Source organism: Penicillium lagena, assembly GCF_028827675.1.
Source record: "Penicillium lagena strain IBT 129212 chromosome Unknown utg000006l_segment0_segment0, whole genome shotgun sequence".
Classification (NCBI taxonomy): Eukaryota; Fungi; Ascomycota; class Eurotiomycetes; order Eurotiales; family Aspergillaceae; genus Penicillium; species Penicillium lagena.
This window is the reverse complement of record NW_026623227.1, coordinates 698,795-724,395: the sequence shown is the minus strand read 5'-3', so window position 1 is coordinate 724,395 and position 25,601 is coordinate 698,795. Positions and strand designations below refer to the sequence as shown.

Here is a 25,601-nt window from a genome sequence, read left to right as displayed (position 1 = left end):
ATCACCGGACTACCTAGGTCATTATAACAGGTTTAATTCTATGAGCATCAAACACAATTATACCCTCGTAAAAAATGTATCTCGCTTGTCAATCCTTTGAAGTTGACCCAGGCACCGTTTTCCCAGTGCTGAGGTAAGCCGCGCAGCGGGATTTCCCTCAGAGCCGCCGCTCCGCAAGCTTCAGTTCGATCACCTTCTCTTTCTTCAACCCCTTCCCGTCCTCCTTCCCACTCCTTTTCTCTTTCTGTGTCATTACTTCAGGGGACAACGACCTGCACCGTTTATCCTGACAGTCTGGCATTTTCCTTACCACCCTCAACCCACCCCGAGCTCTCTGTCGCTCTCTCTCACCGACCTCTCCCATCAGACTTTTGAAACGTCATAAGGCCTTCTCGCGCTTTCTCCGCCGGTCTTCACAACATCCCCACTCCACCCTCTCGACCAGACCTTCTCCCGATATCCTTCTCTCTCCTCATGGTTGGCTGCCCGTCTGATTGTCATAATGGGGAGAATTAAGAAGGTGGCCAGCCAGAAACATGAGGCTACAATCGTAATGTTCCCACCTCCACCCAAGTGACCACTCGACTAAAAATTTTCTTTCTTGCTTTAGTCACCTTTTCTGGCAGATTTCATAGCGCGTGCGACGAGCCTGCCCGTCGCAGAGCTTCCTTCCCTTCTGAGCACCTTTCCAAGACTATGGCCCTTCCCGCGAGGTGATCTTTACCACTGGATCAATGTCTTGGACCGTTTCGACGAAATCCTTGCCGAAGTCATTGACCGATACTTCCTCAACACCGGCCCACAGGTTCAGTCCTTCACTAGGAACTTCCTGAATGAGTCACTTGTGAAAGAATCAAGTACAACACCCGCCGAGGGTCCTGAGGCCAGGCTGAACGCGTTGGGCTATGGCCCGGACGGAGACAGGCAGCTGCTGGAAGCCATTCTTGACTTCTCCCGTCTTCTTCTGGAAAAATGTGGCAATCGCAGCTTGTACAACAGCAGTGAACGCCTGGGTGATCTCTTGAACACCACTTCGCTGTCCCTGCTCCAGTCGACTCTGCGGCTCTCCCTGTGCTTGGCTCAACGGTACCACTCGCGTCAACGGGGCGCCCATCAGCAGTCCATGCTGGCGACTCACTACAACATCGATCTGGAGAAACTGCAGAAGATAGCTTCGCCGTTCCCTCGTCCTCTCATTGTCGGCAAAGCACCATTTGCCGCATCCCCTGCCGTCTCCACTAAGGGGAAAGAAAAGACAGCCCAGACAAAACTCAATGCAAACGAGTTGGTCTCTCTTATGCGTGACACCGATGGTTGGGAGGAATGGGGCAACGTTCGTGTGCTCTACTACCCTTCTGGCTCCTCGGAGCAGACAAGAACGACGTCAGCCTTCGGACAGACAGAACATGCCCCATCCACACCGACGCCACTACGCCGAAGTGCAACCCATCCCACTCCCCGCCTGAGTCGTGAGTCGAATATGGACGAGTCTCCGGCTGGAAATACCAATACGGGTGGAAAAGCAGAAGAGTCATCTCGCAGTGGAAAGATCTTGGATCTCCCGCATTCAAAGGTCTCATCCGCAAAGCCGGAGGACATCGTTGCTGCTAACCTGTCACACTTGCCTCTTGAGTCAAAATATGAGCTGCTTCACAAAGTCCGTACTGCACAGGGACTCTCGACTTCAAACGCCACGCGTGAGCAAATCCTTGCCATCAGGATTCTCGCGGTGACCAACTTGGCCTATGTCCTCCCTGAGTCGGCATTCCAACAGAAAGTGCTACAGTATGACATGGAGCAGTCCAAGCGTCTTCAAATAACGTATCAGTTGGCTGAGCTGGTTCACCTTGGAGCTAGCGGCGACCTCAACGTCTCGCGACCGTTGCAAACCCTGGCAATTCAGGCCCTTGATGCGCTGGCGAAACACAAATCTCGTGCCATGGATGTTTGCGCTGCCTTGAGTGTCAATGTCAACCATGGAGTTCTCATGTTCCTGACTCGAAAGGTGGTCAACGAGCTTGCCGCCGACGATGAGAACACGGATGATGCCTATCACGACGAATGGCGTGATGCTTTACTTGCCCTCCTGCGGACGCTTCCAAGCTCAAGCACGCGCACACCGGAGACTCTTGTCTCTGCCGGCTTGATTCCCATGTTTGTCGATATCCTGAACCTTCGAACGCCCAAGGCTCGCCGGGTTTACTCGCGCGTCATGGAGTTCTTGGATACATTTGTTCACGCCGTTCGAGATGCACTGGGCACCCTGACAACTGCGAAAGGATTTGATGCGATGTCTGATCTGATCGATCACGAAACAAAGACCGCGTTCGAGAAGGTCTCGCGCGGCGAAGGGTTCCCTTCTCAATACAAGAATCCGTCGATCGATTATCAGATTCCCTATTTCCAACAGCAGACCCTGCGCTGGATGTTCCGCTTCGTCAATCATATCATGCAGCACAACGGCGGTGGGTTTGATCGGGTGTTGCGCAATCTGATCGACTCGCCTCAGCTGCTGACGTCCTTGCGGCTGGTATTTGAGAATGCCCGGATTTTCGGCTCGCACGTTTGGAGCAATGGCGTCAATATCCTCAGCAGCTTCATTCATAATGAGCCTACAAGTTACGCTGTGATCGCGGAAGCTGGTCTTAGCCGAAGTCTCCTTGCTGCCGTGATGGGTCATGAACTTCAGGCTACCGAGAAGCCGCCAGTCGTCGAACCTGAGACTTCCCAGGCTGAAGGCGAGCCTTTGTCTGAACGACCTGCTGCCGCACCTGCCCCTCAACCAGAGCGAAAGCAGGAAGGCCGAGAGTACAGTATCGCTAGGGCACCGAAGCAGCCTCTTGCTTCTGGCATCATACCCGCAGCTGATGCTCTTGCCTGTATTCCATCGGCATTTGGAGCGATTTGCCTGAACTCCTCTGGCTTGGATCTCTTGCAGACCTCTGATGCGCTCGATAGCTTCTTCGAAATCTTCGAAAATCCAGAACATGTCAAGTGTCTTAAAGATGATCCGACCCTAATTCGCTCACTGGGTACGACGTTCGAAGAACTGGCTCGACACCACCCTCCCCTGAAGACATCCATCATGTCAGCCGTTATTGTCATGGCCGCGCGTGTGGGCTTGCTCTGCAAGGTCAAGGCGTGGGAGCAGGGAATTGGCGCAAAGCTGTGGACCGAAGACTCGCAGGGTACATTCCGTCTCTCCGGCGATGTCTTCTCCCTGTTCCGTGAAATCGGGACAGCTGTTGACAGCCCCGAGGATGATCCTGCGTCAGTCGGCGCTCCGCAGTTGACTGCGAGCGATCTTCCCAACGGTGGGAAGCTTATTGTTGGCGATCTCAGCCACCTCCTTCCAAGTAGGGATCCTGATTTCGAGCCAAAAGACAAGGATGAACATGGGCTTTCGGTCACGGACTACTTATTCCCGGCGACACGGTTCCTAGGAGCTTTCTTCGAGAACCAGCCTACGTGCACGGCATTCATCAACGCTGGAGGCGCGGAGTTCGTCCTGGACTTTGCTACTCTGCAGAGCTTGTCCTTCGACTTCCACAATACCGATGCCAACCAGGAGCTTTCTGTGCTCGTGCATATGCTCGCGGAGACAAAGCCTCATGTTGTGGTGCCATCTCTTGTACACCGCACCCAACTAGCAGTCGACAATCTCTCGACTTTCTGGACTGAATCCAGTGAGTCTGGGTTCTTTACTGCTCTGATCAACCCGGGAGACTCCAAGAAGCCCGCTTCAGTGTCTTCTTCTGCTGCAGTCGACCATGGAACGCTCTTTGCCAAACATCTGAATACCGCGCTCGTCCTCACGGACCTGCTTCGTGAAGTCTTCGCGATGCCGTTGTACCAGACCCGGTCTGTCCAGCAAACATCCATCTTTGGCCAAGTCAACCTTGCCGACAAGTACTGCGCTCTTGTCTCATCGTTGGGTAACCTCCAGGCTGCATGTGTGTGGGAAGAAATTACGATGGAAAGGAACATCCCCGACAAGTGGATGAAGGCCATTCAAGCACCCCCAGCCAAAGATGGACCCCAACCCACTGATTCCTCTGGAGTCGCGGTCCAGGAATCGTCTCAGGACCCAACCGCTCAATCTCGCCAGGAGGGCTCCGGTGCCTCCGGGGATGCACCGGCTCAAACAACACAAGAGTCTCGAAGCGCCGACACACAGAGCGCAGCCTTCAAAAATGCTCAAACGCTCCGTTATCTTTTGAGTGTGCTGCCGGCCTCAATCACCGGCTTTTTCCATAACCTTGGCCTTGGGCTTGTCGGCAAGAGACGAACTGACCCGTACTTGAGGCAGAAGCCGAATGCGAATATGGTTGCAGATGCCATCGCTGAGACTGTTTTTCGACAAATACAATTCAATCCGGCCAATTCGAGTGATAGCCTCAAGCATCGGTTCGCCTACCTCATCGTCACCCTCTCCTCATTTTCGCAACTTCTTTATGAAGGTAAGTTAAAATTTGTCTCTTCGAAAGATTGAGCATATGCTAATCAATTGTCCCCAGTTGCTACAGACCGTCCACACTCGACGTACTTGACCCTGGTTCTTGTCGCCTTCAAAAAGCAGAATGGCCTGAAAGTTCTCAAGGACCTCAGCGAGGTTTTCATGCGTGAAATCAGAGCGCTTCCTCCCCCGGATTCTGTTCCCGACAGTGAGACTGAGATCAAAGGTCGACTTGCTTCTGCTTATGGCGGGATCAAGGTTATCTTGGCGTTGTTCGCGGAACTTGCCTCGGGCAAGAGCATTGTCGAGTCCACTCAAACACAAGCGATGACCAGCCATAATGACCGCGATCGAGATCGCCCCGATCACTTCCAGCCAGGCCAATTCTTGGTGGATCTCCGCATGGAAATTCTGCCTATGGCGCAAAACCTTTGGAACTCGGAATTCGCAACTCAATCTGAAAGTCCGGTTATCAAGTGCTTGGTTGACATTCTGCGTTCATCGCTCGATGGCGAATATGAAACGGGGGCTGCTCACCATTCGGATATGCCTCCTCCTGTCGTTGAAGTGCAGCGCAAACCTTTTGTGGTCAATAAAGACCGAGCGGCTACCCTGGTGGAACGGGGATATCAAGATACCGAACTGAACAAAGAAGCTCTCTATCGCTGCAACAACGTCCTTGTCGCTGCTGAAGAGTACATCAAGGCTCAACAGTGGCTTCGAGCCCCGCCCAGGCTTCCTCCAGCTTCTAACGATATTCAGACTGGATCGGCCGACAATGCCTCTGGCGGGGAGGCCTCGGAAGATGCTGGTGGTGCGGATGCTCCACCGTTCGGAGGTCGCGGGTTCCTGGAAAGCTCGGCTCTCGCCATGCTTCTGGCACAAGCAAGTGGACAACCTGTGGACGAGTCAATGCGCCAAGAAGAGCAAGGAACTGGCGACATGCGGGACGGGCTAGCGCGGGCCCTGGATCATGTTCTCAATGACGATGATGATATGGAGCACGATGAACCCGGCCAGTCACCAAACCAGCGCCAGAACCAAAATTCACAGGGCAACTCCTCGGAACCTACCAATACATCGCAGGCACAGCCGGTGCGTCGTCGCCAGGTCACTACCGTGGAAGAGCTGGATGGGGAAAGGGAGAAAGTCCGTTCGAATCTCATTGAGCGGTGCCTCGACGTTTTGAATGAGCACCACGATGTCTCCTTCGAACTGGCCGACTTGATCTCTTCTGCCATCAAGAAGCATCCCGAGCCTGAAGCTTTCCGGCGAGACATTGGAGAGACCCTAGTCCAGTCTCTTGTCTCTCTACAAATGGAGAACTTCCAAACCGCGGGCAAGAAGATCGCTGCCTATGCGCATATTCTTGCTTTGGTACTCCAGGATCGTGACATGTACAATGCGACCCTGGATGAACTCAAGGATTGCTTCTCGACCTTCCTTGGGTTTATCAAGCTTCCGAAGCCCGAAAAGGCTGCAGATGAGTCCTTGCCCTGGATCGGACAGGTGCTACTTATTCTGGAGAAGCTTCTCTCTGATGATGCCCAACCTCCCCAGATTACCTGGACTCCGCCTAGCCTTGATGACCCTAACACTGGTAACGAGGGTCCGGCGTACCTGAGCGAACCTCTTGTCTCTCTCGACGAGAAAACGCAGCTTTTTGAAGCTCTAGTTGAAATCCTTCCACGAGTGGGCAAGGATGGCAAATTGGCTCTGTCTGTCTGTCGTATTCTTGTCATCCTTACCCGCAACCGCAGCATTGCGGCAAGGTTTGGCGAGAAGCGCAATCTGCAACGCCTCTTCGTCATGGTGAAACAGCTTGCCAGCGCTACCAATGACAAGCTTCAAAGCGCCTTCATGCTGATCCTACGTCACATCGTCGAAGATGAAGCTACTGTCCGACAGATCATGAGGAGTGAGATCGTTGCCAACTTCGAGAACAAAACTTCTCGTCAGATCGACACCACCGGCTACGTGCGACAGATGTACCATCTCGTCCTGAGGGCACCTGAGATTTTCGTCGAGGTTACGAACGAGAAACTGAGACTTTTGCGATACGACACCCACCAGCGTCCTCAAGTCCTCGGCTTGAAGGTTGACAAAGACAAAGACCGCGCGCGGCAACGTAAGGACAAGACTGAGGCTGAAAGCGCTAGCAATGCTGAATCTTCCACAAGCGAGGCTCCTGCGCAAGAGACCAAGGACAAGGGCAAGGCTGCCGAACTCAAGCCCCCGATCGTGGAGAACCCAGATGGAGTCATCCACTACCTGCTTTCTGAACTTCTGTCCTACAAAGACGTGGACGACAAGGAGCCTTCAGCTGAGACGTCTGAACAAACTGCTGGCGAACAGTCGGAACCGCAAACAGATGTCGAGATGGCTATGGATGAACCGACCCCTTCGGTATCCAGTACTCCTGATGCTCAGACTTTGCGTGCACTCACACCCGCACCCATCAAGAAGGGCGAGAAGCCGCCGTTCAGAGCTGAGGAGCATCCGATCTACCTCTATCGATGCTTCCTGCTCCAGTGTCTGACCGAACTCCTATCTTCATACAACCGAACCAAGGTCGAGTTCATCAACTTCTCACGCAAAGCTGATCCTCTGGCTACAACTCCCTCGAAACCGCGCTCAGGCATTCTCAATTACCTGCTGAACGTGCTTGTTCCTGTCGGTACCATGGAGCATGATGAATCTATCGCGTTCAAGAAGCGGAACACGACTTCCACATGGACTATGCAGGTGCTCAGCGCTCTCTGCGCCAAGACTGGCGAGTTTGGTGGTCTTGGTAGGCGTCGTGGCGAGCAACGGCAAAACGAGGAGGACGAGCCTGAGCTCGCTTTCGTTCGTCGGTTCGTGCTGGAGCATGCACTGCGGTCATACAAGGACGCAATTGCGTCGAACGAACCTCTGGATGCCAAGTACTCGAAGCTCATGTGCCTTGCTGACTTGTTCGATAAGATGCTCAGCGGCTACTCCTACTCCAATGAGGCAGGCTTCCCGTCCTCGACTCGGCAGCTCGCGAGGACCATGTTTGAGAAGCACTTCATTCCTACCCTCACTTCCTCCGTTGCCGACATCGACTTGAACTTCCCGTCTTCAAAGCGCGTCATCAAGTACATTCTTCGTCCGCTAAACAAGCTCACACAGACCGCTGTACTCCTCAGCGAAGCCTCAGATATCTCCACACTGGGGGAATCAGATGATGCTGAAATCTCGTCAGCAACCTCCGTCTCCGACATGGAAGATCAACGTGAAGAGACCCCAGATCTTTTCCGTCATTCTACCCTCGGGATGCTAGAGCCTCGTCATGATGAGGAAGAAAGCACCGAAGAGGAATCCGAAGAAGATGACGATGAGATGTATGACGACGAATATGATGACGAGATGGACTACGAGGAAGATGTGGCCGAAGACGACGGTGAAGTTGTCAGCGATGAAGACGAAGACGCAGACATGGGTCCCATCGAAGGTCTTCCTGGTGATTCCGGCATGGATATCGAAGTCGTGATTGACGATGATGACGGCGATGATGACGAGGATGATGATGAAGATCATGATCACTCTGACATGGACGACGATGAAGCCTTTGCTGGAGAAATCACCGGTGACCACGATAACGAAAGCCTTGACGATGGTGAAGATGATGAGTGGGAGAGCGAAGAATTGACCGAAGATGAAGAAGAGGTCGAGATGATGAACCAGTTCCAGGACGAGCTGGCTGATATCAGACACTCGAATCGTCAACATGAAGGTCAGCGCATCGATGACTTGTTCCGTGTGCTCAACGAGGCTGCTGCGGGCGTCGATGATCTCCAAGGGGATAGCCTTGGTGGGGATATCCAGGACGAAATCCTTGATGATCTGAACGAGGACGGAGGTATGTTTACACCGGAAGGGACAGACCTCAGTTGCTAACTCGATTTCCAGATGAAGATGAGATGGATGATGAGTTGGAAGAAGAAATGGATGACTATGATGACGACCAGGGATCTTACGGGGATATGGATGGTAAGGAACGCTTTCGAAGTCTTTTGCTCTAGCTTTACTGATTTCTTGTTAGAAGACGACCTCCTCGAGCCCTGGAGCTGGGACGCCGATGAACCTCCCATGGTGGCACGAAGCCATCATGCTTCCCGTTTCCGCGGTGCCCCTCCGGCGTGGGCTGCTGTTACTGAAATTATGCCTGGACGCCACGGAGGACTTGTTCCAATTCAGCCTTACCACCGTGTCCACCGCACTCAGATCCCCTCGCGCGGCAACGATGACGGAACCAACCCGCTTCTGATGCGACCTGAACGCCCTAGCGAACGGTCAGGCCCGATTGGTCCGCCGGGCAGCGATCCCTTCGCCGACTTTGCTCAATCTTTGGAGCCTCCGGGTACAGGTAATCGGGTTCTTGCCATGGATAGCCCCGTCAGCTTCATGAATGCCATCATGCAGGCCATCGGTGGCCAGGGAGGACAAGGCTTTGGAGTGGTTACCCGCCCTGATGGTATCCACGTCCATGTTGACAGACGAGCCGTTCTGCCCAACCGCGTCCAGGATATTTTCGGTCTTGGTCGAAACCAATCAGGTGTCCCGATGCGCAGCCGTGAAGAACCTCATCACGCCGTCAAGTTCGAGGTGGCGTCAACCAAGTTGCGCTGGCAAGAGGAAGCTCGCATCCTTTTCAGCGCCACGTACGTTGAGAAGACACAGCGTATTGTCAACTCTCTGCTCAAGGTCCTTGTTCCTCCTGCTATCGAAGAAGAAAAGCAACGCCAGAAGCAAGTGGAGGAGGAGCGCAAGCGCCTCCAAGAGGAGAGAGCGGAGAAAGAGCGCCTGGAGCGCATTGCCAGAGAAGAAGAGGAGCGTGAGCGCAAGCGCAAGGAAGAAGAGGAGAATGCCAGACGGCAAGTCGAAAGAGAACAGGAAGAAGCCGAGCACCAGGCTGTTGAGGTCGTTGAGCCCATGGACGATGTGCGATCAACCGAGACCGCTGCTGAACCCGCTGACCAGCCCAAAACGGGTCCCTCCGAGCCAGTTCCTCGCGTCCATACCACCATCCGAGGCCGGCAAGTCGATATTACTGAGTTGGAGATCGATCCCGAATACCTGGAAGCTTTGCCAGAGGAACTCCGAGAAGAGGTCATAATGCAGCAACTTGCTGAGCAGCGATCTCAAGCCGCCGCTGCAGGCGAAGAGCCCACCGAGATCAACCAGGAATTCCTCGAAGCGCTGCCTGCAGAGATTCGTGAGGAACTGCTGCAACAAGAGGCGGCCGATCGGCGCCGACGTGAGCGTGAAAATGCTCGCCGACAAGCTACAGCTGGCGGTGCCTCGGCCCCTGCCGAAGACATGGATGCTGCCAGTTTCCTTGCGACCTTGGATCCTTCATTACGCCAGGCCGTCCTTGTTGATCAACCCGAAGATGTTCTCGCAACGCTGGGACCGGAGTACCTCTCAGAGGCACGGGCCTTGGGTGGTCGTCGTATGCACCAGTTTGGTGACATGGGCATGATGGAACACCGACAAAGACATGAGCCCGCTGAAGGACAGGAGCAGAAGAAATCACAACGTCGCCAGATCGTCCAGATGCTCGACAAAGCTGGTGTCGCCACACTTCTTCGCCTGATGTTCATGCCTCTCCACGGTAACGCCCGCCACCAATTGAACGACATCCTCCACAATGTCTGTGAGAACCGCCAGAACCGCAGTGAGGTCATTAGTCTTCTTTTGTCCATCTTGCAAGATGGTAGCGTTGATTCTTCAGCAATCGAACGGAGCTTTTCTCACCTTTCGCTTCGTGCCAAGGCCCCTGGACCGCAGAAGACTCCACAATCTGTCAAGCGAAACATTTCCTTCCAGACGTCCTCCAGCATCAGCAACGAGGTCACTCCAATTATGGTGGTGCAGCAGTGCTTGGGAACGCTTTCCTTCTTGTCTCAATTCAACCCACACATTGCTTGGTTCTTCCTGACCGAGCATGATTCATCCTCCACCCTCAAGCTGAAGGCCTTGCGCAAGGGCAAGGGCAAAGAAAACAGGGCCAGCAAGTTTGCCCTCAATGCCTTGCTTTCCCTGCTGGATCGGAAGTTGATCATGGAGAGCCCCAATTGCATGGAGCAGCTGTCCAGCCTTCTTAGCAGCATCACGCAGCCGCTTACCGTCCTTCTTCGACGCGAGAAGGAGAAGCAGGAGGAAGACAAAGGCAAGAAGCCCGAGGGAGCTCCAGCCGAAGAGTCTACCGGTCAGCCTGCCGAGCCCGCCGAATCTGGCACTGATACTGCCATGACAGACGCTCCGCTGCCCACTGTTGAAACGGCCGAAGCACAAGAGGATCGGGAGGCTGCAGCGGAAGGGGAGGCGACCAAGAAGGGAGAAGACTCGAAGGAGCCCACTGATGAGGAGAAGCGCAAGAGAAGGACCATTGAGCCTCCCGTTGTTCCTGACCACAACTTCCGACTGGTGGTTCACATCTTGGCCGCTCGAGAGTGTAACGGCAAGACCTTCCGCGACACCCTTTCCACGATCAACAACCTCTCCTCCATTCCGAGCGCGAGGGATGTGATTGGTAACGAGCTTGTTGGTCAAGCGCAGAGCCTCAGCGATACCATTCTGGCAGACCTGGAAGACCTCCTTCCTCATATCCACCAGGCTAAGACTGGCACAGACATGCAAGGGCTGGCTCTGGCCAAGTTTTCTCCAGCCAGCTCTGACCAGGCTAAGCTGCTGCGTATTCTGACGGCGCTTGACTACCTCTTTGACCCAACCCGTGTGGACAAGAATAAGGGCAGCGAACCCGAGGCTGCACCCAAGGAGGATGTTCTCAAGTCGTTGTATGAGAGCGCTACTTTCGGGCCGCTCTGGACTAAACTCAGCGACTGCTTGTCTCTCATTCGCCAGAAGGAGAACATGCTGAACGTGGCTACTATTCTTCTCCCTCTGATCGAGGCATTGATGGTTGTCTGCAAGAACACTACGCTCAAGGACCAGCCGCTTTCTCGCAACAGCCGAGAGCTGTCGGTGAACAGCGCAGCTCCTGCCGACCCGGGCCTCAGCATGGAGAATATTTTCTTCAAGTTCACGGAGGAACACCGCAAGATCCTCAATGAGCTTGTCCGCTCGAACCCTAGGTTGATGAGCGGCACATTCTCCTTGCTGGTCAAGAACCCCAAGGTCCTGGAATTCGATAACAAGCGCAACTACTTCACTCGCCGAGTCCACTCCCGTGGCAGCGAACCTCGCCACCCCCATCCTCCTCTGCAGCTTTCCGTCCGCAGAGACCAAGTGTTCCTTGACTCATTCAAGTCTCTGTACTTCAAGAATGCGGACGAGGTGAAATATGGCAAGCTGAACATCCGTTTCCATGGAGAAGAAGGTGTCGATGCTGGCGGTGTGACTCGAGAATGGTTCCAAGTTCTTGCTCGCGGCATGTTCAACCCCAACTATGCGCTGTTCATCCCCGTGGCTGCTGACCGAACAACCTTCCACCCCAACCGCCTCAGTGGCATCAATGAACAGCACCTGATGTTCTTCAAGTTCATTGGGCGCATCATCGGCAAGGCAATGTATGAGGGCCGTGTCTTGGACTGTCACTTCAGCCGTGCAGTCTACAAGTCTATCCTTGGACGGTCCGTGTCTATCAAGGATATGGAAACTCTCGACCTTGACTACTACAAGTCTCTCCTGTGGATGCTTGAGAACGACATCACAGATATCATCACGGAGACCTTCGCCATTGAGACCGATGCCTTTGGCGAGATACAGGTAATCGACCTAATCCCAGACGGCCGCAACATTCCCGTCACGCAGGAGAACAAGGAGGAGTACGTCCAGCGCGTGGTCGAGTACCGGCTGGTGGAGTCTGTCCGAGAGCAGTTGGACAGCTTCCTGAAAGGCTTTCATGATATCATTCCCCCGGATCTGATCTCGATATTCAACGAGCAAGAGCTGGAGCTTCTGATTTCTGGTCTGCCCGAGATTGACGTTGACGAGTGGAAGAACAATACTGAACTCCACAACTACTCTGCCTCCTCCCCCCAGATCCAGTGGTTCTGGCGTGCTGTCCGCTCCTTCGACAAGGAGGAACGTGCCAAACTCTTGCAGTTCGTCACCGGTACCTCCAAGGTCCCGCTCAACGGCTTCAAGGAGCTCGAGGGCATGAACGGAGTGAGCAAGTTCAACATTCACCGTGACTATGGGAACAAGGATCGCCTTCCCAGCTCGCACACGTGTTTCAACCGTGAGTCTTTCTCAGTCCCGTTTCGTCAGTTGATATAAGAAGCTAATAATTGTTTACAGAGCTTGACCTCCCCGAATATGAAAGTTATGAGGATCTTCGCAATCGGCTGTACACAGCCGTGACTGCTGGCAGCGAGTACTTCGGGTTTGCATAGATGGGGTTCCTTCTGCTGAAGCATTCGATGGCGTTCTTATATCTTTTCATGTGTGGTCTCTGGATTCTTATGATGGATGACTGATTGCTGGTGATGTGTGCCAGCAAAGGAGAGGAAGAGAAGGATTGATGAAAAAGGTGAAGAAGAGATGAGAATGTGGCTCATGACTGGTGATTTGGTTGAAGTGCAGGTCAACTGGAGAACCAGGATTGTGTCACTTGATACTTTTTTTATCACTGCGATTCCCACGGTGTTTTGTGTATTTAGATTGCTGCATGTTTTAATTCCCATTCGGATTTTGTTCAATTCATTATCTGGTACCTCAGTCCATAGAAGTAAAATACAGGGGTCTTTTGTAGGCGCATAATAAACGCGCTATTCCTGGAAGGGAAGGAATATAGCGATTAAGGGCAGGCGGCTGCGGGTAGCACAATAAACGGCGCAATTGTGTCCTCTATACTGTTGATTGAACTTCAATGTTGATTTTAGTAGACGTTGATATTATACTAGGGGTCCACGGTCTATCTCAAAACAACTCTGGATCAGACATTTCCTAATATTCCCAGAATATAGTCCAGATGTCGTTTGCAGATGCTTATCTAATCTGCCAAGGGCGGTGAGCCCCGTCACGGGATCGTCGGCCAAAAAAAGTCACTGCGGGGCGAATGATCGATTTTGCTTGACTGGAGAAGAAGAAGAAGAATAGAAGAAGGAACAAGTGTCTCTCTGCTCCAGTTCATTCCACTGGGATAACTTTCCCACATCCCTACAACTCCCTCTGCTCCTCCCGCCTCACATCCGCCAGAGAGACCTCTCCCGCATCATGTCGTCCAACTCGATCAAGCTCTTGACTGGCAACAGTCACCCCGAGCTAGCCCATCTCGTGGCTGACCGGTATGTGTACTCTACAGAGGAGGCTGAAGAACACAGTGCCTGTCCCGGGAGTGTCGGGGTCGTCAATCAGCTGACAACGGTTTATGAATCAGACTCGGCATCGAGTTGACCAAGATCATGGTCCTGCAATATTCTAACCAAGAGACGAGCGTGACTATCGGTGAGAGTGTGCGAGACGAAGATGGTATGGTGACCCATTCGTGGGAAGAAGAACTATCGCTAATTCTCCTTTTTCCCAGTCTTCATCCTGCAATCCACACGACCCAACGACATCAATGATGGTCTCATGGAGCTGCTTATCATGATCAACGCCTGCAAAACGGCGTCGGCCCGCCGCATCACCGCCGTCATCCCCAATTTCCCCTACGCACGCCAGGATAAGAAGGACAAGAGCCGGGCGCCCATCACGGCGAAGCTCATGGCCAACATGCTCCAAACCGCCGGGTGCAACCATGTCATCACTATGGACCTCCACGCCAGCCAAATCCAGGGCTTCTTCAATGTGCCAGTCGACAACCTGTACGCTGAACCCAGCATGTTGAAATGGATTCGGGAAAATCTGGACGTGAGCAACTGCGTCATCGTCAGTCCGGATGCCGGCGGTGCCAAGCGGTAAGTCTTTTTTTTTTTCAGTTTCTCCCCGAATTAATTGTTCTGTTCCTAACATATGTCTCCAGAGCCACCGGTATCGCCGACCGCCTTGATCTACAATTCGCCCTGATCCACAAGGAGCGCGCGCGTCCGAACGAGGTCTCTCGCATGGTCCTGGTCGGCAACGTGAAGGACAAGGTTGCCATCATCGTCGACGACATGGCCGACACCTGCGGCACGCTGGTCAAGGCCGCCGACACGGTAATGCAACATGGTGCCAAGGAAGTCAACGCCATCGTCGTTCACGGCATTTTGTCCGGCAAGGCCATCGAGAACCTGAACGGCAGCCGTCTCAACCGTCTGGTTGTCACCAACACCGTTCCACATGAGGAGAAGAAGGAGGCTTGCGACAAGATTGAGACTATCGATATCAGCCCCACGCTGGCGGAGGCTTGCCGGCGGACGCATAATGGCGAGTCAGTCAGTTTCTTGTTCTCGCATGCTGTTGCGTAGAACGAGCAACTCCAGTAGCCTGCCTTTTTTATTCCCTGGACAAAATACGATTTTTATGACCTTTTTCGTTTTTTTGGTGTGAACGGGCGCCCCGTTATTGGGGTGTCTTTGATGCTGTCTTGCATGTTTCCCCAACATCTCCTGTCTCCATTACCTACCCTACCGCAGCTGCAATAGTTTATATGCACTGCCCTTATCTCTATATGTAGATCATAACCAGATGCCCTCAATGGTATATTGTATTTTGTCTCTTTCTTGGGTTGCTTTCTGTATTTTCACTTGCATGGACCTTGTGTGCTCAGAGGCTGTGTTCTGGGCGCTGAATTGCTCGTATCACGACCAACAGTGCGGGGTTTGAGAGAGCAGATAATGCGACTGAAGCAAGAGGCCAAGGCACAACTGCGATAGGAAATGTTGACAATCGTAAGATGGCCAACAGACCTCCCGGGGTTGTGCTTCAGTCTACTCAGGTAGCAGCAATAGTTAAGCGGCGAGAGGTGAGCCCGTTCAGAGTTGTTTTTATTGGTCGTCAGGCTTGAGGAGTGTTACGACTGCCTCAGGATTGGGCTGCGTATTCCTTCGCACTCCATCAGGTCAATACAAATCAGACTTGATGTGTATGTGCCGGCGTTGTTGAAAGAAGGCACCTTCAGCTTCTATAGTATCATCCTAACTCGAATGACACCACCACACCGTCTACGAAATCAAACCCCAGAATTATATCATAGCACTCAGATTGAAATTGCATGCACTCCATTCGCAAAAAGGGTTGTCAACAAAAAAAGGTAGGTTCAACACAGATGCATCGCCTCTTTCAAGGCCACGAAACCACCGTAGCATCCTGGAGCCGGGCATCACACAAAAGAAGAACCCCGGGTCTCCTGTCTTCGCCTCTCCTTTTTTCTTTTCTTTTCATCCATGTATGCCTCCCCGTAGCTGGCAAAAACTTTTTCTATTTTAGCACCAGTGAACGTGAAGCATCCCCCATTAATCGACGCCGAAGAAAACCATCACTCGTGGTTGAAGGGGTTTACTTGCGCATCGAGGACGCCCTCCGCTTGCGGAGCTCGTCACGCTTAGCCTTCTCCTCGTGGACACGGTTGGCCAGGAGCTTGGCGTAGTCGTTACTAATCATATGTTAGAAAATATCCGAATAGAGGGAAAGAGGGGTCTTACGCAGCCTCGCGGGCAGCCTCAGCGCGGCGGCGCTTGATGGCGATCCTGTGACGCTTGCGCTGCAGGCGCTGGGGAGTGACCAGACGCTGGATGTTGGGGGCCTTGGTGTAGTCCTTCTTGCCCTCCTTGGAGACAGTGCGGCGGATGACGAACTGGCGGACGTCGTCCTTCTTGTCGAGACCGAAGAAGCGGCGGATCTTGGTGGCACGCTTGGGGCCCAGGCGCTTGGGAACGACGGTGTCGGTCAGGCCGGGGAGCTCGCCCTCGCCCTGCTTGACGATGGCCAGAGCCAGGACGGAAAGGTCCTGGCCGGTGATGCCACCGCGGACGGACTTGCGCTTGCGCTCACCGGTGCGGCGGGGGCGGTAGCAGCTGTGGCCGTCGGCGAGAAGCAGACGGGTACGGGTGGGGAGGAGGACTGTGGGCAATTGTGAGTTTTTGGTTCTGTGTGTGATTGTTGTGGTTAGGAAATTCGAGTCGGGAACGTACCACCCTGCTTCATGGGGAAACCTGTTTGTCGAGAATTCCAGTCAGCCATCTAATTCTGTATTTTTTGCCCAAAATTTTCATCGAAGAGTAGTCGTACCTTGCTTGTCGTTACCACCGGTAATCTTGAACAGGTAGCCCTTGAACTCATCGCCGAGCGAGTCACCGACAACCTAAACCAAATGAGAATCCCAATCAGCCAATGTTCTATTTCGTAGTCATGTCTGTCTTTGTGCGTGTGTGGCAGTGGCATGGTGATATGGATCGGGGTTGGAGGGAATGCTGACTTCGGTGCCCATGCGCTTCTCCATGAAGGGACGGAGCTTGCGCTCATCGTCGACCTCGATGATTTTCTGAGACCCATTGGCCGGGTAGGAGATGTTAAGCTTCATCTTGACGGGGGTTGCGCGGTCAAGACGGTAGCGCGGGTGTTGGTCGACAAGGTGTAGCGGTCGAAGGAGAGAATGCTAGGACTATTTTTTCGGGCCTGCGGGTCACCGTGTTGTGCGAGCCCTGGTCACGTGGGTAGGGCTCTTATGTCAGCGTCGCTTAGATGTGGTGTGGAGTCATGTGACTTTTGTCCGCGATTACCTGGTTTAGTCACAGTTACTGATGCCTCAGGCTGCAAGGTGATATAATCAGCATCCCAGTCTCAAAGTGTTTCTATCGTCCATCTTCTGCCTGTGATAGCCATTGAGACAAGAAGGTATTCGATATCGGCTCTGCTTATTGTTCAAAGGAAGAGAGTATGTATATGCACAGCATGATGACATCACAAGAAGGACTCAATTATCCGAGGTGTATGTATGAACAGTGAGGTACTGGGCCCGCTTGATGGGCATTCTCATGCTAACATTCTATGGGTCAGTATGTTAGATTCTACCAGAAAGTATGTAGATAATGTCTAATGCCATATACATCGTGGTCTCTACTCTGTAGAGTTTCCCTGACATCCCTGATGCCTTAGTTCAGGGATCTTTGAAGGAGTGGCCTTCAGTATATATATATGGCTGCTGACCGTGAACTATCAAACCGATATATCTCATTGAAGTATTGTTCAATAAAAAGTAGCATGAGAGTGAATAGGAAAGTGCATTCACGCTCCGACGCGCGCCATACCTGTTTTCTTATGCTCTATTCGCAACCGCATCTATTATCACTATCTGTTGGCGGACGACGTGAATAAACAACTGCGGGCTTCAGATACCCTGGTTACAATTACCAGACCTTTTTGGACTTTAAGGTTGAAGTATTCTGGTTCAATTCATGGTATATATTCTAGTCTAGTAAAAATAAATTCTCTCTACTAGATTACGATGAACGATTTTCTTGGGCCAAGTTATGTTCTTAGGAACACAATATTTTCTACCAACTCCTTTATCGTCGAACCCCCGGGCAACTGGATGAAGCTATTTCATGATTTATATTTATGCCCTGTGCCCTTGCCTTCAAAGTGGAGCCATGTCCTCGAACCCTGTAGTCTGAACTGGGGAACGCTATTCTAGCCTCACTACCAGTTATTGGCGATTAGACTCTCTTTTGGCTGACTGCACGAATTTTCTCTTGTTAGCCATGTCATGCTAGCCTATAAATCTAGAAGGGACAATCAACATACTATGCCTCAGTTGCACTAACCTGATCCATATCTTGGCAGGCCTCGCTTATTGAAGTAGCCGCCTCGTTGAACTTGGTCAAGTCGGATTGGAAACCGGCCTACCATATTACGGATTAGTAAAGGGCTACTACTCGAGAGCCGAGTCAAGCTCATACAGCTGCCACGCCTTCCAAGTTTGCGCCGACGCTTTCATAATAGGCGGCAGTTTGGCTAAGTTCGCTTAAGGCCTCCGCACAAATGCTGCTCTGTCGTTCCTCCAGTTGGAACGGAGCTGCGGCGACGATGGCACCAGTAGCAGTGAGAATGATTGAGATGAATTTGGTGAGGTACATGATGTACGGTGCAGGGTGTTCGGGGGCTGATAAATGTGATGTAGTACTGCAGCTATGTGTGAAAAGTGCTGTTGGATGATATGGGAAGTAGGGGAATATCAGCCCGTCTTCTTCTCAGCTTTTATAACCTCATCTAATGCCTCAAATCTATTTATATCCAATACTACCTAACTCGAAATCTTATATCCAATACTACTACCATAACTCAAAAATCTAAATAACTCTTTGGACAACTGCGCCAGGCTGAGCTTCCTGGGATTTACCAGCTCTGCCTGCTCAGTGGACGCTCATAAGCAATAGCGGGATCTATTTTAAGTATTTCCAAATAAATCGGAAACGGGGTCCTTAAATCGTGGGGATTGGTAGTGTGGCTGCAGCATATCTCGTATCCGGAGCGCTAGATTGTCTACTCATCCGGCTTGGCTGCTTTGCCTGGAGGCCTTAATTGTCCACAGGCCTGCACTACCCTCAGGGGTCTGCTGATTCCCAAGATTTAATGCTACAGTTACATTCCAGAAGTTGAAGAAAACGAATGATGTTATGCTTGTAAATGGTACTGTGGATGGTGTAAGATTAGTAAGGGTGCCGTGGAGCGATGGTACGAGGGCAGGTATGACAAGGGCTGATAAGCAACCAGGACATGGGGCTGGGATGGGGAAAGACTAGAAGAGTAGTCAAGACCTGGATCAGGCAAGCATCGTGGGCTTTCCAATTTCACCCAGACCTTGTGTTGAAAACAGCCTGGCTTCACTGCTTCAGACCAAGCAAAACAGTTGCGATTCCCTCCTCAAAAGAACTGCGATGCACCCTTAAGTCCTGCGGGGAGCAAACAGCGACAAGTATGCTGCCAAACGACGTCGCCAGATTCTTCTGGACTGCACTGAGGGGCTACAGAATGGTGCCAACTTTGGTCTCCGTAGGCGCATCATGATTATCCGATCTCTGTTCGAGCGTACTGGTCTCCACTTGGACTTTATCACTAGCCATCTGAGTTGCCTCGAATATTGGGCACCTTTGCAGCGCCCGCAGTCAGCAGATCAGAACCGCGAGTCGATGGCCTTTGAGAATATTACCGATACTTCTGAAGACCGCATATCAGATCCCCGAACCATCTTACCGTCTTGTATAGTTATATATGAAACAGGTTCTAATTAGATTGATGGAAAAGCCGCGTTGAAAAGCCACTCCTCAGATGAAACCTTAGCGTTGGTACTCTGCAAAATGCGTGTTATATGTCCATTAGTTGCATGCGCGTCCGCCGAGAAGCGAGAAAAGATCTATCTCTCTATCTCTTCCGTTTCTTCATATTAATTTCTTACTGACCTCTATTTTGGTAGTTTATGAATCTATTAAGGGACATTTCTGACGTTACTCTGTCTTCTGAACCAAAAACCCCAGCTTATGAATGGCTCTCCAGTGCAGGATTCAATGATCCAATTCCAGACTACTGGGCGAGAGGATTTGAAGTGTAAGTTCTACTCCAGGAAAAGAAATATAACAATCGATTAATGACTTTTGAAGGTATCAAGATGAAGAGGCACATCTTCAAATCCACGGGGCCAGCGCTCAGTACAAAAGAATGAGGAAAATGATCGGGCAAGAAGAACTGCTCGCTCCGCTCATCGAACTCCGTATCCTCCAACCATGTGAAATCGGGTTTCTGTTCAAAGAGAAACACTGTATTTTTCAAGACCACACAGGTGGTCAGCAAATTGTTGTCACGGAGTATTCCGCTCGGCGACTTGAATGGGGAAGACAGAACATGCCGACTTCTCTGTACACAGGCCAGGCTGGTGATAGTGAGTGTGGATTACACTGTATGGATATACCACTATATAAGTTACAAAGTCACGAGTAACCGGACAAAGTGCGCCTGAAAACCCCTAATCAGCAGCCTTAAATGTTGCGTGGGATGCATTGACATGGGTATGTGAGATTCCGTTCATCAATTATATGTTGCCCGCCAACTAAACAATACACCACCACAGACTGTTGAAAATACAGCAAAGTTCGAAGTGATAGAAATAAAGTTCTTACAGCTGGTACTAGCGCTGGCGCCAATCTGGTACGCTATTTAAACAATGGTCTATCCCAGCCTACTGATCTTTCGACGTGTGTATGATGCTCTTTTCGGCATATACCCTGCGTTTACGAAGAATTTGATCACATAGTTCCATTGGCACCGCAAAAGGTCCAGACTGCTAAAACATTCCACCACTGATTGGTGATCTTCGAGGACTCGTGGAGAGAGGGCTCAGGAAAGACCTGGACTGACTGGCTGTGTTCAACGGTAAGGACGGTCATCCCCCTCCCCTAGAAGAAACTGCTGGAAACATGCACAGGTGAGTCGTTGTCTGGCCGCCACAGGTTTCATGCCACCAAGAGAATCCCGCGCAGACAACCCGCTCAATGCTCAGGGGCAATTATGTCGGCGGCGTCGTGGATAACAACGAATCAAAAGGATTGAGCTGCTTGACTCAGATGCAACTCCACGATTTCAAGACCCAGTTCCAGCGCTGGCTCGCTGCCGAGTCCCAGCTGCTCATGGGGCTGTCTGAAGAGTCAATCCGCCAGGGCCGAGAACACACCATCTATGTCGTCGGGTTCTGTATCTGGGATATCCGGCGCCTCGTCTCAGAGAGCTACGGCGAGGCAACTAGCTCGGTTGACCGTCACATTACCACGCTCGTGTACCAGCTGGATCTGCTGTATGAGCAACGCAGCTCGGTGCACCTCAAGGCCATTTTGACGCAGACGGTCGACGTGACTTTCCTTCCCGCGCTCAAATCCGTGGTGGGTGATTATTACCAAGACGAAGTGAGTAACCTAGAGCATTGGAACCAGAAGCTGCGTGGAAGGCTGCCGGTTGGGGCCCGGTACCATATACCTCTTAAACACTAATGATTTCATGATGGATCATATTCGAGACGAGACTACCAGCTCTACGTGGTGGGTATCGAGGCAGAGAACGGGTTAGGGAAGGGCCAGGACCCGGAGTGGGAGAATATCGTTGACCTCTGTGTCGAAACCGGAGTGCAGGTCATGATGTCAAAGGTGAAGAAGCCGTGTGAGGACCCTCACAGGTACTTGTTCCGGTCAACCGGCTCCCCTTCCGTACACACTGGGCCATTGCTAACTCTATCCGACAGGAACTAGATGCCCCTTGGTCCATTGGCACACCATATGATGAGCGCAGAATTTTTCCATGCGATTGACGGGCTGTTGGTGAACGAGAAACTACCCAGATGAAGCTGCGGCACAGCCGAGGCGTTTTGCAGTTAGACATTGCCTCAATTAATGCAGAAATATATATACAGAGACTGGATTAGTCCGTACCGAGGATCGTTTGCTCAGTTTCAGCGCCCACGGCTTACTCGTTGCGGCGTGGGTCAGCGTGTTCCAGTTCAGAAGAAAAGTTCGGGATTCTGAAGATTAATAAAAAAAAAAAGGGCACCGTAGCACTGTTATTGATGTAAAACCATCCGGTCTAGAACCTCTCTGACTGAGAACCAGACCAGTTTCGGGAGAGAGCCAGTCGCAACAATACCACCCTCGAGCCTTTTTTGGTTGTTTCACTGCAACGCGAGTCGACACCCGCTTGTGGAGAAGCGATCGACAGGGTGAATGAGATCATCTTTCTCAGATTCCCGCAGTGGAGACGGGTGTCATGTCCGGGCGATCAGAGACATTGGTGGGCATTGCAATCGCTCAGTTTGCCTGACGCGAGGGATGAGTTAGGGCACATGGCAGATGACATTATTCCCGACAGTTTTCCTCCCTCCCTCCCACCCCTCACTATCACCACCAATTAGCCAACGCAGCCAAATTTTTTTTTATCGGACTATTGCTCACTTGTTCCCTTTCAGGCACAGCACCAGTGTTTGCCGCGGCCGTCTTTGTCTCGGCGGGTCAACCCCGGCCAATCACGGCGCGGTCAGCGCGCGAGACAGGCCACGGGTCGCCGCATCCGGAGGACAAAGAAAACAATGATGAGTCGACCACACTTTTTTTCTTTCTTCTACCGTCGTATTACCAAGCCCTGTCTTAACTATGTAACTATTTGCCGAAACACGGGCGACAATCCATGGATAATAATACCCTAGTGACCTCAACACTTAGAGAGAAGCAATCGCAAAGAAAGGTACTGTGCCATAGCCCGGGGGCGTAAAGTTCTTGGTTCAGGGGACTGGAGTTCGGTCACTAGAGTACGCTAGCACTAGTTATAACAAAGCGCTTGACGGCCCCTGTCGCTAAGGGAGTAGTAGTGACTTTTCTGCCTACTCGGTTGGGCCCATTGATGATCTTTTGTCCCATACACGACAGCCACCACGACCAGCAGGGATTAATCTTTTCGGGGCGACAAAAGAAGAAATATAACGAAATAATTGAGCACCAGTCCGTCCAAACGCCTGACCACGCGGAAGCTGGACCGCGCCTATACTGACTGATCCCGGTCTTTACCAGGTTGTTTCTTTGTCTCGCCTGGATATTTGGTATTGGAGGCTCATTTTCTTTGTCTCTCTCTCTCTCTCTATCTTTGGATCACCATTACATACTTGATCTCCCACCCTCTTCTCCTCGTTTCATCTGTCTCTTTCTTTCTTTCCTCTCTTTATTCTCATGGGGGTTGGTGATTATACTTCCGAGCCCGTCCCCTTGTGGCTATCTTTTTTCCTTTGAATGCACCTCCTTGCTCAAACAGGTTTCATTACGTGGATTTGCTCTCTTTCTTTGTTCTTCTCCTCAAGTGGGAAAGAAGAATATTAATAAATGTCTTACGATCGAGTCCTCCCCAACCCTGCTGCTCTCCGCTATGATTCCGCTCAAGTCCCTCTGCCTAGATCGGCGACCAGCAGTCTCCTCGACCACAAGATCATGAACGATGTGCCTAGAGCAAGCCTGCCTGTACAACGGCACCACAGTGACGGTGGCCTAGTTGGAAGGTCTACTTACAGGTATGCCGACGAATCTCATGAAGTGCCGTATGCGCACCAACCGATGTCCTCTATCAGGAGTGTCGAAAAGATTCCCTCGCCAAATGGATCCAAGGCGGGGCCGATGACCAGCATCAAGGAACTGCCCCTTCGCGAGCGGTCCTCGTCGTCCTCGGCGAGCAGCACCAGTCCAGTCAAACAGAAAGACAATACAATCCAATTTTGCCTCTGCCAGCCGGAACCGAAGATCCCCCGGCCTCGTAATGGTGAGTCGATGCTGTCCGCGCCGTTGTCCATTGACCCTGGCAAGTGCTTTTTTGTTTTCTTGATTTTAGCATGTTTCGGCGCCTAATGAGCCTCTGCTAATACCTTTTTAAGCCTTTATCTTGTATCGTCAGCACTATCAGGCTGTAGTTGTGGCCCACAACCCTGGTCTGGCGAACCCGGAGATCTCCAAGATCATCGGGGAGCAGTGGAGATCACTGTCAGAGGAGGAGAAGGCTAAGTGGAAGGCGCTGGCCGAGGTAAGTCATTTACTAGACATTATTTTGCACAGGGCTCATTCTGGTCCAGGAAGAAAAAGCCCGTCATCAGCAGCAATATCCGGACTACCGGTACCAGCCCCGGCGGTATGGCCGGGATGGAAATTCTCGCAATTCTACCTCGGGCATTAGTCACAATCCATCGGGTGCGTCGACGTGCAACCGATGCGGAGGACGTGTCATGAATGCACCGTCGTCTCCAATGACACCGTTTACTCTAGCAAATGGCGCTGGATACCGAGCATCGAGCTTGTCAGGGCCTTCGGCACATCCTAACACACTCGCCCTGCGGAGCTCTCATGGCGGAGAGAATGATACAGCTCCAGAGCCAATCAAAGTCGACCCTGCAGAGGCGCGGGCAACACGCCCCCGTCAATGGGAAGAGAACGGGAGTCGATCATCAGACAACAAACGCCGCCGAGTTTCTCACCAGGCCACCTTCAAGCCTAGTTTGCCATCCCACCGAGACAGAAGCCCTGAACCACCACATCCCATCTCACCATATAGTGCCCGTTCGGAGATGGCACCACCACGCAACATATTCCCCATTCTTCATCCTGAGAGGTCTTATGGGAGTGTGTCAGCTCAGGGACATCCCGATCCTAGCCTGAAGCTCCCGCCGCTGCAAACGACTAGTCTGGCGATGACACCCATGACACCACTCTCACAAGACGGACCGCCCAGCGTTGAGGCTACCGTGATGACAATATCTCCGCTGAACAAAATCAAAGTCCTTGCCAAGATCTCGCCCCCTCTTGTGCCATCCTTCCGCGAGACCAACCCACAAAGCCGAGGTCCCGTGATCGCTGTCGACGGACAAGATCCAGAACTGGTCCAGATCGCCGTGGAGTACCTGGAGCGCCTTCTCAAAAAGGAAGCCAAATATCAGGTTCGCGTCTTCGAGGGGCCTGAGATCCAGGCTCCGCGGCAAGGAGGCCCCGAGGCTGGTCAGATGGGAGATGGGACAGTGGAATACCTCAACACCATTTCCGCGTGGCACCGCATCTCTGATGAGGTGATCAGCTTCGTTAAGTCAACATCATCTGCAGACTCCTCCGATGGTAAATCCACAGCCACAGACGAAGAGTCCACCCATTCGGGCATGTCACCGAAGACCATCATTCCCAAGACCGCCAACATGCAGATCCACTCACCGGCGCATTCGAGCGAGAATGGCTCCGAGGGCAGCGTGATGTCCTCGGGTACGGCGGCTAGCCATCACTCCGCCGTTCCAATCTCCCTGGTCCCGAGATACCAGCTCAGCACGGCGGACGCGTTTGCGTGCTCAATTCCAATCGCCGATTCCTACGCGCCGCTTGACCATTGGCAGTGGATGGCATCCCTGTGGCGCGCATGCGTTGGGCCTGATATCACGGTGTACATCCGCGAGTGCACCCGGGAGGAGCTGGATGGTGTCGGCGGGAACCCGGTTGAGATCCGGCTGCAGGATGCGCGCACGGTCGTGCTGCGGAAGGTGCTTGGCACCGCTAGGGAGCTGGAGGAGAAAGCGCTGAAGCGGGTTGGATTCGAGATTGAAGATTATCTCACGCAGTGATCATATTTGTAACTAGGAGGTTTCTTTGTTTTGTGGTCTGAAAGAATTGGGACTTCTTGTGGCTCCCACGTCTGGTGTTTTTCATTGTTGTTAAGAGAATCAATTAATAATGATCATAAAGGG

At 52.2% G+C, this 25,601-nt stretch overlaps 5 protein-coding genes across 5 annotated transcripts; 3 read left to right on the top strand and 2 right to left on the bottom strand.

Annotated features, from left to right (window-relative positions):
- Nucleotides 1–502: 502 nt before the first annotated feature.
- On the top strand, nt 503–14,838 carry tom1 (E3 ubiquitin-protein ligase TOM1; the record flags this gene model as incomplete). Its single annotated transcript, XM_056980358.1, has 10 exons — nt 503–550; nt 611–4,460; nt 4,518–8,339; nt 8,390–8,470; nt 8,523–12,686; nt 12,746–12,830; nt 13,576–13,734; nt 13,827–13,918; nt 13,974–14,346; nt 14,412–14,838. 10 exons carry the CDS (start codon nt 503–505, stop codon nt 14,836–14,838), a joined length of 13,101 nt encoding a protein of 4,366 aa, XP_056830567.1.
- A 1,030-nt stretch (nt 14,839–15,868) lies between these two features.
- On the bottom strand, nt 15,869–16,892 carry N7510_008432 (40S ribosomal protein eS6; the record flags this gene model as incomplete). The annotated part of the gene is made up of 6 exons (XM_056980357.1): nt 15,869–15,965; nt 16,015–16,181; nt 16,248–16,432; nt 16,504–16,524; nt 16,601–16,673; nt 16,788–16,892. 6 exons carry the CDS (start codon nt 16,890–16,892, stop codon nt 15,869–15,871), a joined length of 648 nt encoding a protein of 215 aa, XP_056830566.1.
- A 1,222-nt stretch (nt 16,893–18,114) lies between these two features.
- On the bottom strand, nt 18,115–18,447 carry N7510_008431 (uncharacterized protein; the record flags this gene model as incomplete). The annotated part of the gene is made up of 2 exons (XM_056980356.1): nt 18,115–18,213; nt 18,271–18,447. The coding sequence occupies 2 exons, from the start codon at nt 18,445–18,447 to the stop codon at nt 18,115–18,117; spliced, it is 276 nt and encodes a 91-aa protein (XP_056830565.1).
- Nucleotides 18,448–20,856: 2,409 nt separating this feature from the next.
- N7510_008430 (uncharacterized protein) lies at nt 20,857–21,603 on the top strand (the record flags this gene model as incomplete). Its single annotated transcript, XM_056980355.1, has 3 exons — nt 20,857–21,323; nt 21,375–21,530; nt 21,597–21,603. The coding sequence occupies 3 exons, from the start codon at nt 20,857–20,859 to the stop codon at nt 21,601–21,603; spliced, it is 630 nt and encodes a 209-aa protein (XP_056830564.1).
- Nucleotides 21,604–23,217: 1,614 nt separating this feature from the next.
- N7510_008429 (putative HMG box transcriptional regulator) lies at nt 23,218–25,478 on the top strand (the record flags this gene model as incomplete). The annotated part of the gene is made up of 3 exons (XM_056980354.1): nt 23,218–23,647; nt 23,760–23,905; nt 23,955–25,478. The coding sequence occupies 3 exons, from the start codon at nt 23,218–23,220 to the stop codon at nt 25,476–25,478; spliced, it is 2,100 nt and encodes a 699-aa protein (XP_056830563.1).
- Nucleotides 25,479–25,601: the final 123 nt, after the last annotated feature.